This window comes from Diabrotica virgifera, chromosome 1 (genome assembly GCF_917563875.1).
Source record: "Diabrotica virgifera virgifera chromosome 1, PGI_DIABVI_V3a".
Lineage (NCBI taxonomy): Eukaryota > Metazoa > Arthropoda > Insecta > Coleoptera > Chrysomelidae > Diabrotica > Diabrotica virgifera.
The window spans coordinates 35,248,551-35,266,712 of NC_065443.1; the positions used below are offsets into that span (position 1 = coordinate 35,248,551).

Sequence of the window (18,162 nt, forward strand, 5' to 3'; positions counted from 1 at the left end):
TTCTTCTTTTGGTCCACATGTTTATTTCTTCTATAGCACATCTCGCTCGTATTTCTTCACTTCTTACTCTCTGTCTTAGAGTTTGGTTTGTTATTTTTCGTAAGACTTTCATTTCTGGTCTTAGTGTTTTCGCCCTATTTGCTCTTACGTCATTATTGGTCGTATTGTTGAATTATATATCCTGGTTTTCGTTTTCATTGTGAGGTATTTGTTTCTCCAGATTGTGTTTCTGAGATATCCCCTGCTGCTCTGTTCGCCATGTTCACTTGTTTTTGTACTTCTTCTTCCACTTTGCGAAGCTTGACACTTTTTTTCCCAAGTATTGCGTTTCCATCACTTGTTCTATTATTTTGTTATTTAAGACCAATTTATATCGTCTCAGTTCCGATGATATTACTATCGATTTCGTTTTCTTTGTTGAGATCACCACGTTGTATATGAGAGCCGTATCTTCAAATTCTTTAATTAATCTTTGTAGGTCATCTCCATTTTCGGCTGTTATTATGCCGTCGCCGGCGTAGCAGATTATCATTATTTCCTTTTCTCCCATTCTATATCCTCTTTCTTTTTAACATTCTTTATGATTTCATCGATTATCAGATTAAATATTAATGGGCTCAGCGAATCTCCTTGTCCAATGCCAGTTGCATACTTGATAGGTTGCGATAGTTTTCTCTTACATCTTACCATAGCTATGTTATGTTTTAAGACATATTTGAACGCATATAAATACCGTAAAATGGGGTTACTTTGACCGCTGGGGTGAATTTGACCGAAAACATAGAAAAATATCTATTGTTATACTTCAGCCACCCTGTATAATTTTAAAAATTATTTTTAACGATTCAAATTTATAAATATCTTAGAATTCATTTTTAAATAAAAAAAAAAGAATTAATATTCCAAGGGTTGTTAAATCCACCGATATAACCAATTAAGAAAAATTGGTTTAAAAAACGGTCAAATTAACCGCACCTAAAAGAAAAATAAGTTTAACATGCAAAAAGCATATTATATAGTATGATAGAATTGATCCAAAAGATGGCATAACCCAGACATCAAAAGTGAAAGTTATCCTCCTACACCAAATTGTTCTATATGGTCCACATAATGTTCAGAAAAAAGTCACACCATTTTGAGCGTCGGGTTTGGGGGGGGGAGGGGGGGAGAAATCGGTAAATTCGTAGTTTGTTACGTTTTTCGTCAATATTTCTAAAACTGTGCGGTTTAGCATGAATAACCTTTCATATAAAAATGTTCTACATTAAATTTGAAATAAAAAAGGTCCTATGCATAATCCTTCTAAAATGAACGGTTCCAAAGTTACGGAGGTAATATAATATAATTGGTCCAAAAAAAGGCCTAACCCATACATCCAAAATAAAAGTTTTCCTCCGGCACCAAGTTGTTCTGTATGGTCCATATATGGTTCAGCAAAAACTTACAACATTTTAAGCGTGCGGTTTGGGGGGGGGGAGATGGGGGTGAAATCGGTAAATTAGTAGTTTTACCGTAAACAATGTTCTATACAAAAATGTTCTACACAAAATTTAAAACAAAATAGGTCCTATACATAATTGTTATAAAATCAACGGTTCCAGAGTTACGGATGGTGAAAAGTGGAGGTTTTCGATACTTTTTATATTTTTTGGGCAATTGATGATAATTTTGTGTGGTGAGGTTGACGTTTCTTCAAGGGCTTATCACTAACATACCATCGGCCACTGGAATAGCAAATTTGATTTATAAAACACAATCCTGTTAAAGAAAATCAGTAGGGAATTGCCCAAAAAATATAAAAAGTATCGAAAACCTCCACTTTTCACCCTCCGTAACTCTGGAACTGTTGATTTTATAACAATTATGTGTATGACCTTTTTTGTTTTAAATTTTATGTAGAACATTTCTGCGTAGAACATTGTTTACTGTAAAGCATAGTGTTAGAAATATTGACGAAAAACGTAAAAAAAACTACAAATTTACCGATTTCTCCATCATCTCCCACCCAAACCTGACGCTCAAAATGGTGTTACTTTTTACTGAACAATATGTGGACCATATAGAACAATTTGGTGTTGGAGGAAAACTTTTACTTTGGATTTTTAGGTTAGGCCTTTTTTGGACCAATTATACTATACTACCTCAATAACTTTAAAACCGTTCATTTTAGAAGGATTATGCATCGAACCTTTTTTATTTCAAATTTAATGTAGAAAATTTTTGTATAGAAGGTTGTTTATGCTAAATCGTATAGTTTGAAAAATATTTACGAAAAACCTAAAAAACTACGAATTTACCGATTTCTCCCCCCTCTCCCTCCCAAACCCGACGCTCAAAATGGTGTGACTTTTTTCTGAACATTATGTGGACCATATAGAATAATTTGGTGTTGGAAGATAACATTCACTTTGGATGTCTGGGTTTGGGTCTATTTATACCACACTAATACGGTCAACTTCCCCCCAGATGGGGTGAACTTGACCAAAGGCATTTTATATATTTTTTTAATTCATGATTATTTTCTTGTAATTATAATGTAAGCTACTGAAAGTAGACGCCTAAACCTATAACATATTTGCATATACAAAAATGTAGCAAAATTTAAAATATTATTTTTATAGGATTAAATTACAAAATCGGTCAAAGTCACCCCATTTTACGGTAATATACTTATTTTACGAATTTGCGACGATTTTGGATTAGGGATGAATTAGAAGGTCCTAAAATTGTTAATAGCAAATTCTCCCGAAGCAGTGTCGAAGGCAAGTAAAAATACGGTTTTAACTGATAACGTATTTAACATTTATTAAGGCAAATGTACAATATGGATGGTAGCAAACATTAAAAGCGTTAACAAAGGAAGAGAATACAGAATGTAAAACAAAGAAATAAAAATATAGTGTTTTATATTGATAGCTCAAGATAAATAAAAATAGTTTGCGAAGATTAGTCCAAAGATTTAAAATAAGAGCAAAACAATGCCTTATAAAAATGGAAATAAAATATCTTGGAATAACAATATGACTGATTAGAAACACATTAAATCGTAGGTAATAACCAATCAAGCTTTAGCAAATATTTTGCAGATAAATAAAAAACAAAAAAATGTTAAAAAGTCTAAATATTTTCATATCTTGCTAACATTGAAATATCTTTAATGTTAAGCAAAGAAGGTAAAACTGCTAGACAGAGAAACGTTTCCGCGTAAAATGTGCAGTGCACATGAATTATATCAACAGGATTTACTACTACATACTACAAATAACTTCTTATTAATACTGTAAAAAATACTATAAAATAATTTTTCAAACTTAATTTAGAAACTATTTGTTTCATATTTTCGTTACTAAATTAATTTCCTTTGTACTTCTTTTGCTGTACATTAGAGTGAACCATTAGCTGTCAAGTGTCTAGGAATAATCCACAGCAGTCGCAATTTCGTGAAATATGCTTTATAATAGATTTATACCTGGTTGTACCAACAGATCTTAAATTTTAGACGTGCTTTAAGCTCAGCTTACGAAACATACACGTTGAACCACTGAGTTTTATAGTCCAAGCTGTGGGTGAAAAATAGGTCGACTTCAGGATATAATTCAGAAATTTTTAAAGCCTATCAGGTGTTGTAAAAGACGATGACAGGAATAACTTATACTAAAATGTAACCGAAATTTTCAGGATCTTTTTTATTTATGACGTTTTTCATTTGTTAAATTTGCAATTTTTAAAAATTTTTAATTTTGCAGCTTATGATATTCATTTTAAAGAAAAACTTCTAAATAGAAAATTGTAGAAAATTAAAAAACCTACAATTTGAACTATAACAAGTTTAATTTCGTTTATACATTATTGCAAAACAGCCTGCGAAATGTCCAAAATTATTTACATTTTGCCATTAAGTTAATATTTTTCGAGTTATTTCCGCGTAAATACGTTCATTTTTCAATAAGGAAAAAACACGTTTTTAAGCGATTTTTGGCAAATAACTCAAAAGTAAGTACTTTATTGAAAAAAACATTCTTAAGAAAAATATAGCCCATTAAAAATTAAAAAAAAACTGGTGTATGCATGAGCTCATTAGACTCAGCAGAAGCAAAGTTCTAGATAATGAAAAATAGGTTCATAACCGTCAAATTTAAAAGTGAAAACCAAAATATGATGCACTTTTTGAAGAACACTCATTAGAACTTTTTTAAAGTTATTAACAAAATATTATATTTTATTTTTAAAAAAGTTTCTAGTATCAAAAGTAAACAAGTTACGGTAAAAAAAAGTTGATCTCTTTTTTTTATCAAAAAAATTCGGGAAAGTCACCCCCTAATTACCATCTTAAATCAAATTAATCGTTACCGCTTCATAAGTTATTCTGCTCATGTATTATTTATATGATCTGTAAGTATTATCGGTTCAAAGGGCTTATTAAAAAAAAATGGTTTTGAAGTAAATCTTTTTTAATTTTGAAAAAAAATTTTTTTTCAAAATAACTTAAAATTTATTAGTGTGACCAACAATCACAAAGAGTAACAAAATGTAGTTTTTGCTTTTCTGAGTATTTTGGATTTTTTGTTTTTTTTTGTAAGGCAAAAATAAGTTAAGATATGGTTGTTCTAAATTTGCATACACTCGTAATTATTGACTAGTTCAAGCCCTTTCAACTACAATCCCTTCAAAAATAAGCACTTTGAACTAATGAAACTTGCAGACATAAACGACACATACACGAGTAAGACAACTTATGAAGTAAAAAGGATTAATTTCATTTTTGATGCTAATTAGGGGGTAACTTTTCCGAGTTTTTTTGACCAAAAAAAAAAAGAGATCAATTTTATTTTGAGCGTAACTTGCCTACTATTGATGCTATAAACTTTTTTAAAAAACAGATAGGAACAAATTTTTTTAAACACTTTAAAAAAAGTTGTTATGAGTGTTCTTCAAAAAGTGCATTGTTTTTTGGGTATTTCACTTTGAAATTTGACAGATATGAACCTATTTTTCATTAACTAGAACTTTGCTTCTGATGGGTCTAGTGAATTCATACGTACATCATTTTTTTTAATTTTTAATGGACTATATTTTTGCTAAGAATGTTTTTTCAATAAAATACTTACATTTTGAGTTATTTGCCAAAAACCGCCTAAAAACGGGTTTTTTTTTTTGTTGTTGAAATATGAACGTATTTACTCGGAAATAACTCAAAAAGTATTAGCTAAATGACAAAATGTAGAACAAAAGTTGCTTAGAATTAGACGTTTTATCCATTTCCTAACTTATTTCGAACGTATATTTTTTCACCCTTCTAAGGGGTGAAGGCCACCCCCAGGGCAAATGCACACACAGGCCCAATACAATTTTTATTCTTTGATATGTTATCTAAGTGTTTGCTAAATTTCAAGTCAATCCAAGCGGTGCTTTAAAATTTGGAGCAAAAACCGTGATTCAATGTAGGTACTATAAGTTGCTAACCGTTGCTAAGGGCAACCGACACAATAAATCACATTTGTATAGAAAATAAATATTGTATCGTATAGAAAAATAAATCTCCACTACACTTTCAAAATTATTTTTAATAACTAAATGTAATTTTCGTTTAAAATAATTTTTTTTATTTTAAGATAATATAAGTCTTTTTTTAGTTGATGACTGTGAAATAATTCCTTAATTGTTATAAATAAAGTCACTACGATTTAAGAAAACAAAAGCAATTATCTCGGCTTCAATTGGTCGTAGAAAATTTTTATTTTGTTTTGAATCTTTATTTTGTCTTCAACAACAATAATCTGCAAGTTAGAAACTCATAGAATGTACAGGGGCGGCTTCAGTTCTAAATGTTTATAACGAAATATGACCCCGTATTTTCAAACCCGAAATAAGAGGTTGAAAAATATTTTACGCATTTATTTACATCAGAATATGAAAACATAAATCTTTAGAAGGAGAATGGATCTTGGATTAACTCTCTACGATTTTTAACTCTCTACGATTAACTACGGGTCGACATTTGACCCCTTGGGATAAACAAGTTATAATATCTAAGCAGCAAGTTTACCAATCGGACTTTATAATTTTTTTATGTTTGGCCTTGAAAGATCTTTATTTTAAACCTTAAAAAATAAATAAAAAGTTATCTTTACAATAAATAATGCAATTGCAAAAGACTGCCATTTTGGAAATTTCGCAGACTGTTTTGCAATAACGTATTAACAAAATTAAACTTGTTATAGCTCAAATTGTAGGTTTTTTAATTCACTACAATTTTATGTTTAAAGGTTTTTCTTGAAAATAAATATCCTAAGCTGCAAAATTAAAAATGTTTAAAAATTGCAAATTCAACAAATGAAAAACGTCATAAATAAAAAAGCTCCTGAAATTTTTGGTTACATTTTAGTATAAGTTATTCCTGCCATCGTCCTTTACAACACCTGATAGGTTTCAAAAATTCCTGAATTATATCACGTTTTTTCACCAACAGCCTGCGGTATTAGATTAATTTTCAGCTTGCCACAATGAATTGCTACGTGGATAGCTTAGATAAGAATCGAAAATTATGGTGCAATGTAAGAAAAACCTAAAGTGGCTCTATCTATAACCTGAACTGAGCTAAGCTGAAGCTCAAGATCGGTTGATGAAACCAGGCATTAACGTTTGTGTGTATTTATACTAAATACATTATTTGTTTTCAGGTGCAATCTTGAGGAGAAAATGGACAAAATGACGGAATATTTCAATAAATATATCGAAAAAAATCTTCTGTATGTTCAGCATTAAACAAGTGGGCCACCATCCACTGAATATTTGTGCACTATTTCAAATAAATATTCAAATGTATGCAAACATGGCGGACAACACCAATAACACTACCTCCGTCGCATCCACCAATAATTCATGGACCAACACCTCGATTATACAAATGGAACTGAATATGTCAAATATAAATTTCTTAAATATAACCTTAGAGATGCCTATAACATATGCAACTCCTCTCTACGGTTATCTCATGCCTATTTTGTTGGTGGTGACTATGGTAGCCAATACGCTTATTGTGATAGTACTGAGCAAAAGACACATGCGCACTCCGACCAATGTTGTCCTCATGGCTATGGCTTTATGCGATATGTTTACGTTGTTGGTACCGTCTCCATGGTTGATCTACATGTACACATTGGGGAACCACTACAAACCTTTGTTTCCGGCCAGCCTTTGTTATTCGTGGAATTTGATGCATGAGGTAAGTGCTTATTTCTGTTATTGCGTTTTATTCTTTTACTACGTTCTTATCAATGAAGGCTGGTGATACCTACGAAAACAGTCTTTTTATTTTCAGGACTTTTAGTAATAGTTTACCAAAAAATGTTTTATAGTAGATTTTTTTTAATGTTGTAATATTTACACTCTGTTCTTAACTAAGAACAATAGGTAAATTATTTGACAAAAATTGAAAAATTTGACCTGTAGAGGGAGATCCAGTGATCACCCTCTTTACATAAATTAAATTAAGACAAGTTAAAATAAGTTTAGTTATCACAGTGTATTCGAATCTTCTTGCTAGGTCCACTAATTTGAATCTCTTCAAGCGTCGTACATCATTGTGGTCATCAGTGAGGTTGCTGGCTAACTCGTTTGGACGAGATTCTAGTCTCTTAGAATATTTTTTGTAATATTCTATTATTACTGTTTTTATGGATGGCACATTGAGGTCATGCTCTATCACATAGTTTGGCACGTACCAAGGGGCATTCAGCATTGTTCTAAGGACTTTGTTCTGGAATCTCTGCAGTATTTCTAGGTTAGTTTGACTGGCTGTCCCCCAAAGTTGGATACCATAGGTCCACACTGGTTTTACTATAGTTTTATATATCAGCAGTTTGTTTTCAAGAGATAGTTGAGATTTACGACCGATGATCCGGTACATTTCTCGGAATTTTATTCATAGTTGTTTTCTTATTGTAAAAAAGTGCTTTTGCCAAGTTAATCTCCTATCAAGATGGATTCCTAGGTACTTCACAGTATCGGTTTGTGGGAGTTGCGTTTCATTTAGTGTTACAGATGGACATGTTTGTCTTTTCATGGTGAATGTTACATGGGTGGATTTACTCTCATTCGCCTTTATCTTCCATTTTTTAAGCCATCTTTGTATATTATTAAGGTCTTTCTGAAGGGTTCTGGATGCTGCATTTGGATCATGGTGAGCGGCTAGTACAGCAGTGTCATCAGCAAAAGTTGCACACGTTGTTCTGTTACTTGTGGGTAGGTCAGCAGTGTAGAGCAAGTACAATATCGGTCCCAAGACACTTCCTTGTGGTACTACGGCTTTTATTGGTCTTAGGCTTGTGTATTCATTACACTTATAGTAGATGATCCGATATAAGGTCTATCGGCACCGATCTGTTTAACACCTTATTCGGGCAAGATATTTTACTGACGTAACCGGACAACGCGGGTCCGTTGGACCCACCATTATTCTCGAATGTACTATTCGCACTTAACAATATTCTTTACTGATTTTTAATTCAAGATAAATTTAAATTGTTTAGATTAATTTAAAAAAAGGTTAATTATAGTAATTTACGTAACAAGTTCCGAAAGTGATATTTTACGAGACGAGTAGGAAGTTTCTTGCGAGTCTCGTAAAATCACTTTTGGGATCGTGTTACGTACAATATTTTTCTGCAGCCGTTTTGTATGTTAAAAAGAATATAATATGGATAAACTTTACTTATGAACTTTGATTAAACACTTTAAAGTTACTCTTGTGAATTCAACGTTAGAAAAATCTACTTATGAGTACTAATAACACAATTATAGCAATTATTCATAAATAGCGGCTTTAGCAGGTTCCCTAATCTCATCTGGAATCATTTCGGCTTCACTTTCACTGCTGATTTCCTTTCTTAAAATTGAAAAACGAAAAACTGAGCGAAAACACACACGAATCTTAAGTGACAAGCGTTGTCATAATAAAATGCAAAGTTGACGTTATTGTCAAAGCCGTTACCTAGCTACCCGAAATCGCCCCGAAAATAAAAAAACCGTCCAGAAAATGAAAAAATTAGTCCCGAAAGTAGCTACTTTCGGTACGAGTTGTGTAAAATGGTACTTTCGATTTAATAAAGCATACCGGAAGTTTTATTTTCGGGACGGCTGCAGAAAAATTATTTTTTTATGGCAATATTCATATTTTTTTTATTTATACAGTGATCGTTAAATACTATATTCCTATCACTAAGTTATTTCATTAGGCCTTAACGTAATCTCATATTATCCTAAGTAAATCATTAAATTAGTAAGTTATTAAATCTTTTCTTAATTAAATTACGCATTTCTATTTTTTACTAAGTACGTCCAATAAACAGTAAAAAGAAAAGATTTATCGAAAGAGTTGAACTAATTGGAAGCATCTGGTGTTCTTATTTAGTAAACCACGTTATTGCTTTTAAACTTGAAAGTTTTAATGAGGACAGATGATACAAACTTTTGACCAACTTTTAGTAGTATAACCCTTATAAAAATGTTGATTGATGGCAGCGTCAAGTTTAGAGTGTAATTAACTTTGTAATAAGTTTTGTTTATAGTTCAGAGAAATAAGGAAAAAAATATCCTGTTGGTGATACAACCCCTTCTAGGCTAAAACTAAATTTTTTGAAAAATGAATAACCATTTTCAATTTCGTTGCAAAACGAAAATACAGCCAAACCATATTCCAGTCCAATCAGAGAGTGCAGCAAGCACCTCTACCGGTTTCGAAACTTATTAGTCTCTCATCAGGAGGCACATATGCTGCTCTCCCTGATCCAACCAAAACAAAACCCCAGCGTGCAGTCCCGGATTGCAACGAACGAAATGGCATAGATGCCCTAGCGGCAACTGCTACAACAAGATTAAGTTTTCACTCTAATGGCATACAAAACAACATAATGCTATTCTACACCCCACCATAATGAAAACAATGGGAACCTTCTCTGGCTACACCTCCGAGGCTTCTACAATATGCAAGCCATACGGATGCTGAGACTAAGGAAGATGAGGGAATTCTACAATTTTTACAATTCACGTCCCATCTGCTCAGCGCGGTAAAGTTCCAACGAGAACGGTTCCCTTCGTACTCCAATCAGAGTAAATGTAAATCAAAAATGAATAGCGATTTTGAATTTCTTCCATTTTCAATCTTCCTTAGTCTCAGCATCCATATGGCTTGCATATTGTAGAAGCCTCGGAGGTGTAACCAGAGAAGGTTCCCATTGTTTTCATTCTGGTGGGGTGTAGAATAGCATTATGTTGTTTTTTATGCCATTAGAGTGAAAACTTTGTCTTGTTGTAGCAGTTGCCGCTAGGGCATCTATGCCATTTCGTTCGTTGCAATCCGGGACTGCACGCTGGGGTTTTGTTTTGGTTGGATCAGGGAGAGCAGCATATGTGCCTCCTGATGAGAGACTAATAAGTTTCGAAACCGGTAGAGGTGCTTGATGCACTCTCTGATTGGACTAGAATATAGTTCGGCTGTATTTTCGTTTTGCAACGAAATTGAAAATGGCTATTCATTTTTGATTTACATTTACTCTGATTGGAGTACGAAGGGAACCATTCTCGTTGGAACTTTACCGCGCTGAGCAGATGGGACGTGAATTGTAAATTGTAGAATTCCCTCATCTTCCTTAGTCTCAACATCCGTATGGCTTGCATATTGTAGAAGCCTCGGAGGTGTAACCAGAGAAGGTTCCCATTGTTTTCATTCTGGTGGGGTGTAGAATAGCATTATGTTGTTTTGTATGCCATTAGAGTGAAAACTTAGTCTAATTATGTAATTGTTTATAAGAGGCTGTTTAGCCGGGGCTGTTTTGACCGGGGCTATTTTGTGTGCGATCTATTTTGTCGGGGCTATTTTGTTTGCGGGCTATTTTGTCGAGGCTATTTTGTGTTCGAGCTATTTTGACGGGGCTGTTTTGACCGGGCTATTTTGACGGGTCACGATGTGTTCCAATACATCAAAATTTGTCCGACTAGACACGGTTAAGCTATTAACAAATTTTCAGCTTGCTATTAGTTAACTTTTTTTGTACGCGGGATCCAAGGCTAATAAACAAAAAATAATAATTATTATGTTTTTTACCACAGATTATTTTTCTACTCTTGTTTTTCTATTAGCTGCACATTTTCCCACGCATTTGCATATTGCCGCAATAAAAACCTCCTTTGTCTTCACTTTCTTGCTTTTCGGGTTTTACCGTGTGCACTAATAAAGATAAGAGAGTCTTCCGTAATGGACTCCTTAAAAAGATGTTTACAAAACTAAAGTACGGACGAGTCACGCTAAAACGAAGAAAAATATTGTCGAGCGAAAAAAAGTGTTAGGGGTGGCTGCGTAATTTGAGTGTGGCCTGAATAAGAATCTGTCGGGCTGGAAAGCTTTTAAACTAAAATGTATATTTTGGTACAAAAAATACATTTCGGTGTTAACAACAGGACCGAACGCATGAAATTTGAGCCCAAAATTATTTAAATTAAATTCAATAAATGTTTTCTTATGCTTCCGATCATTTTTGATATATGGCTTAAAAAGTATCATTTTTTATAGTATGTGTTTACGTTAATTTTCTTATACAGGGTGTTTCATTGGGAAAGGGAAATACTTTAATTGTGAATAGAGGTCACCGAGGCGGTTCTAGGTATACTACATTTTTTGCCCTACCGACTTTTATAACCGAGTTACAGGGTGTTTTATCGATTTTGCCATTTGCTTTCCTAAGCCAAAACTTTAGAACCATTCTGTATATTTTTTTATATTTGGTACACATGTGTCTCATCCAAAACCCAAACGATCGACATACTAATCACAAGAAAAATCCAGGTCCGGATTAACAAAAAATTATAAAGTAATTTTGACCTTAAAACAACAACCTGTATATTGAAATTCTGAAAATCTGTTTGCATATTTGAAAAGAGCACAAAAAACTAAGTCTAACCTTTCGCTTCAATTTTTCGGCCAGACAATTTTATGACTTTAATTTTAAATTTATATTGAATTTTTTAAAAACACTGACATTAAAAAGCAGGTATTATTCACTTTTAATTATAAATTATTAAAGCTATTGAATAAATACTTATTTTAAAATTAATCAATATTCTTTACCACATTGTAACAACCTAATTATTAATCACTAGAAAAATCCTGGTCCGGATTAACAAAAAAAAATAAAGTAATTGTGATCTTGAAACAACACCCTGTATATTGAAATTTTCAAAATTTGTTTGCACATTTGAAAAGACCACAAAAATCTGAATTTATCGGTTTGCTCTAATTTTTTGTGAAGGAAATTTAATGACTTTAAATTTTGAAATTAAATATATTGATACTTTTAAGAACACTGAAATTAAAAAGCAGATTTTTAAAGCAATTTTACCAATAAATTATTAAAGTTATTAAATAAATACCCATTTTAAAAATAATCAATAGTTATTTACGACATTCGAATGACCCACTTATAAGTCACAACAAAAATCCAGGTCCGGATTAACAAGACAATAAAAAGGAATTGTAACCTTGAAACAACACCCTGTATATTGAAATTTTCAAAATCCGTTTGCACATAGGTATGAAAAGAGCACCAAAAACTAAGTTTAATGGTTAGCTTCAATTTTTTGGACAGACAATTTAATGAATTTAATTTTTAAATTATGTCGAAATTTTTAAGAACTCTGGGTTTTAAGAACTCATAATAAAAATTTCGATATAATTTCAAAAGTAATGTCATTAAATTGTCTGCACAAAAAATTAAAGCAGGACATTAAACTTAGTTTTTCGTGCTCTCTTCAGGGGTGCAAACGTATTTTAAAAATTTCAATATACAGGGTGTTTTTTCAAGGTCACAATTACTTTGTATTTTGTTGTTAATACGGACCTGGATTTTTCTCGTGATTAGTAAGTAAGTCCTTCTGATGCTGTAAATATTAACTGATTATTTTTAAAATTAGTATTCATAAAATTTTTCGTTTGCAAGATCCTATGGTTATACCGTCTTTTGCAGATTCGGTATCGTGAAAACTAAAAAAAAATCAACTGGCATGAAAGAGAAAATCACAACACTAACCTATTAGCAGTAGGTACATGCTTGGATCATAATAATTGTATTTAGGGCACTAGTAGTCCTTATGCCAGATTTTTTTAATTAGAATCAATACTCCCGTATGGATTCTACTCTGGGCTAATAGCAAAATTCATGGAAAAATTATTTACCAGCAATTTTATTGCTGGAATCGAATTATAAGATCCTATATATTAATAATATAGGTATGCAAAGTCCGCAGATAGTGTGCTACTTTTTTTATAAACAAAATGGCGCCGACAAATCGTATTTTTTTCAATTATTGCTCTATAACTCCGAAGATTTTAAATTTACAACAAAAACACTCAAATAAAAATTCACCGCAATTAAATTCTGCATAGAGATATGTTTTGCACGATTTGCTCCGACGAAAATTTTCCTCGGAAAATGCGGGTTTTCCTAACAAAAACTATAATTTTCAAATAAAGTTTTAGGTAAGTAATTATTAATCAATAATTAAATATCTTAGGGGCATCAAAGATTTCTTGGTATAGATTGTAATTACAGAAGCCGCAGCCGGTGAAAATGAAACGAATATTTTAGCAACAATTCAATTGTTAATTAACAATTTACGATCGCAATAATAACCAAAATATTCGTGATACATTGATCAAACTTATAAAGATTATAAAGATGAGCTGCTTGTTTAATATTTTATCGACAAAATATAAATTTTTCTTTTTTTTGCATAATCTTTAAATTTTGAAAAAAAAATAGTTATAATACGTTGGTCTAATTAGTAAAGTACAAAGAAAGGTTATTTACCAGCAATTTTATTGCTTTAATCGAACTACAAGATCCTATATATTATTAATATAGATATGCAAAGTCCACAGATAGTGTGCTACTTTTTTTGTAAACAAAATGGCGCCGACAAATCGTATTATTTTCAATTATTGCTCTATAAATCCGAAGATTTTAACTTAACACCAAAAATAATCAAATAAAAATTTACCCCAATTTAATTCTACATAGATGCATGTTTTTCCCGATTTGCTCCGACGAAAATTTTCCTCGGAAAATGTGGGTTTTCCCAACAAAATCTCGAATTTTCAAATAAATTTTTTGGGCCAGTAATTATTTATCAATAATTATACAGCTTGGTGAAATAAGAGCTTTCTTAGTAGAGAGTATAAATTCAGAAGCCGGTTAAAATGAAACGAATATTTTAGCAACAATTAAATTGTTAATTAACAATTTACAGTCGCAATAACAACCAAAATAATCATGAGACATTTATCAAACTTAGAAAGATTATAAAGGTGTGATGCCTATTTAATATTTTGTCGACAAAATATTAATTTTTAATTTTTTTGCATAATCTTTAAATGTTTAAAAAAATTGTTATAAACAAATTAACATTTCTTAGAAATTGTTTATTGTATTCTAATTTTAAAAAATACTTAAAATGCGTATTTCATAGGTCTTGGAAATGAATGCTTTAAAAAAATTTCCAACCATTTGCAAAAAAGTTAGGAAACAGCAAAATTAATATACGATTTCTCCATTGTTTATAATTTGTTTTAATTGTTTCAAAGCTTAAAAGTGAGTCTATGGTACAATCTAATTACTCACAATGAATGTCAAAAATTAGTGCAATGGTTATATTTTAATCAAAGATTAAAAATACTTTTTTGTAATTTTTATCGCGAAAGTAGGCTTGATACAGAGCCGGAGATAAAGTGTTCACTCGAAGCGACTGACACGCTTAAACTCGCGCAAGTTGTGTATGTGGGCGGGTAGCTACGGTACTGTATTATTCTACTTTCGCGCGTGTAAATTACAAAAAAATATATTTATAATCTTTAATTAAAATATAACCATTAAGCTGATAATCGATATTGTTTAATAAATAATTAGCTTGTACTTTAAACTCACTTCTACGCTTTGAAAGAATTAAAAAAAATTATTAACACCGTAGTAATTGTATGTTTACTTTGCTGTTTCATAACTTTTTTGCAAATGGTTGCAAAAAAGTTTTAAAGCATTCATTTTCAAGATATTTGAAATGCGCATTTTGGGTATTTTTTAAAATTATAATATAATAAAAACTTTCTGAGAAGCGTTAATTTGTTTGTAACTATTTTTTTAAACATTTAAAGATTATGCAAAAAAATAAAAAATTTGTATTTTGTCGACAAAATGTTAAATAGGCATCTACTCTATATAAGATTTCAAAGTTTGATCAGTATATAATAATTATTTTGGTTATTATTGCGACCGTAAATTATTAATTAACAATTGAATTGTTGCTAAAATATTCGTTTAATTTTCACCAGCTTCTGGAACTATAATCTAAACCAAGAAGGCTTTTAAGTCACCAAATTATTTAATTATTGGTAAATAATTACTTATCTAAAACTTTATTTGAAAATTAAAGATTTTGTTGGGAAAACCCGCATTTTCCGAGGAAAATTTTCGTCGGAGCAGATCGGGAAAAACACTTCTCTATGCAGAATTTAATCACGGTGAATTTTTATTTAAGTGTTTTTTTTTTGTAAAGTTAAAATCTTCGGAGTTCTAGAGCAATAATTGAAAAAAAAACACGATTTTCGAGCGCCATTTTGTTTATAAAAAAAGTAGCACACTATCTGAGGACTTGGCATACCTATATTATTAATATATAGGATCTTATAATTCGATTCCAGCAATAAACTTGATGGTAAATAACTTTTCCCCAAAATGGCCTACTCTCCGATAATCAGCCCAGACTATTCGTAAAATGGCATAAGGGAGAAAATTACCGCGGCATATTAGTATAATACAGTTGATCCAAAAGATGGCATAACCCAGACATCCAAAGTGAGAGTTATCCTTCAACACCAAATTGTTCTATATGGTCCACACAATGTCCAGAAAAAAGTCACACCATTTTGAGCGTCGGGTTTGGTGGGGGGAGAGGGGGGAGAGGGGGGGGAGAAATCGGTAAATTCGTAGTTTTTTAAGGTTTTCGCAAATATTTCTAAAGCTATGCGGTTTAGCATGAACAACTCTCTATACAAAATTGTTCTACATTAAATTTGAAATAAAAAAGGCCCTATGCATAATCTTTCTAAAATGAATGGTTCCAAAGTTACGGAGGTATTATAGTATAACTGGTCCAAAAAAAGGCCTTACCCAAATAACCAAAGTAAAAGTTTTCTTCCAACACCAAAATTTTCTATATGGTCCACATATTGTTCAGTAAAAAGTTACACCATTTTGAGCGTCCGGTTTGGGAGGGAGATGGGAGAGAAGCCAGTAAATTAGTAGTTTTTTTAAGTTTTTCATCAATATTTCTAAAACTATGCTTTAGCGTAAACAATGTTATATACAAAAATGTTCTACATGCAATTTATAACAAAAAATGTTCTATACATAATTGTTATAAAATCAACGGTTTCACAGTTACGGAGGGTGAAAAGTCGAGGTTTTCGATACTTTTTATATTTTTTGGGAAATATTTATGATATAACTATACCAAAAACCCACCCAGACATCCAAAGTGAAAGTTTTTCTCCAACACCAAATTGTTCTATATAGTCCACATAATGTTCAGAAAAAAGGCACACCATTTTGAGCGTCGGGTTTGGCGGGGGGGAGAGGGGGGGAAAATTGGTAAACATAAAAAGTATCGAAAAGCTCCACTTTTCACCCTCCGTAACTCTGGAACCGTTGATTTTATAACAATTATGTATACAACCTTTTTTGTTTTAAATTTTATGTAGAACATTTTTCTATAGAACATTCCTTACGCTAAAGCATAGTTTTAGAAATATTGACGAAAAACTTAAAAAAAAAACTACTAATTTAGCGACTTCTCCCCCATCTCCCCCCCAAACCGGACTCTCAAAGTGGTGTAACTTTTTACTGCACAATATATGGACCATATAGAACAATTTGGTGTTGAAGGAAAACTTTTACTTTGGATGTCTGGGTTAGGCCTATTTTTGGACCAATTATACTATACTACCTCCGTAACTTTGGAACCGTTCATTTTAGAAGGGTTATGCATAGGACCTTTTTTATTTCAAATTTAATATAGAACAATTTTGTGTAGAAGGTTCTTCATGCTAAATCGCTTAGTTTTAGATATATTGAAGAAAAACGTAAAAAACTACGAATTTGCAGATTTCTCCCCCCCTCTCCCCCCCCAAACCCGACGCTCAAAATGGTGTGACTTTTTTCTGAACATTATGTGGACCATATAGAACAATTTGGTGTTGGAGGATAACTTTCACTTTGGATGTCTGGGTTTGGGTCTAACTATACCATACTATATGGGATCTTCTTTACAAAAAAAGATTTATTTTTTTCGCAGATGCCCCTAGGAAACCAAACAATTTTAACCTACTATTTTACTCTCCTTGATTTCACATTTCAGCACTCTCAAAGGCATAAAGCATGAAAGCATTTTCAAACAATTTAAAGAATATATAGGCTAACATGAAAAAACTAATAGAAACCGTAAACTAAAATTCTTCTTCTACATCTTTTTGTATGAACATGACTATGTCTGTGTTTTCAATGTGCCTCCAGTAAGTTGTCGTTCCATCGTTTTCGTGATCTTCCTAATGATTTTCCTCCTACTGGGGAACTGTTGCCGTCCTTACTCCTTTGTTTTCATTCACCTTATGTGGTGAACATTTCATTCCTCTCTTCTGTTTCTTACCCAGTTATTAATGTTCTCCACTTTCCATCCCCATCGTATATTTGTATTAGCTCTGTCCCATAGTGTCTTACCATCAAGTTTTTGAAGGATATTCATCTCTGATGTTTCTAGCATTCATTTTGTCCTTTTTGTGTTAGGTCACGTGTTTCTACCGCGTATATCATTATTGCTCTGATGACTGTTTTGTGAAATCCTCTTTTATTTCCTTTCCTATATTTTTTATCCACATGATTTTATTCAAGCAACCTGCGGCTCTGTTTGCTGTATTCATTTGATCTTCTACTTCTGTTTTGAGCTTTCAGTGAGCTAGATAGTGAGATGCCTAGATATTTAAACTCCAGCACTTGTTCTATTATTTGACTCTCCATCTATAATTAACATCGTAGTAGATTTGCTGTTATACTCATGCATTGT

At 31.9% G+C, this 18,162-nt stretch overlaps 1 protein-coding gene across 2 annotated transcripts in view; it reads left to right on the forward strand.

Annotated features, from left to right (window-relative positions):
- Nucleotides 1-18,162, forward strand: part of LOC126882878 (sex peptide receptor) — a 1,311,932-nt gene that overhangs the window by 909,393 nt on the left and 384,377 nt on the right. For both annotated transcript variants that reach the window (XM_050648043.1, XM_050647973.1), the window contains one exon: nt 6,681-7,225. In XM_050648043.1, the coding sequence (XP_050504000.1) occupies nt 6,752-7,225 (474 nt within the window). In that variant the 5' untranslated portion in view covers nt 6,681-6,751. The remainder of the gene's footprint in view (nt 1-6,680; nt 7,226-18,162) is intronic.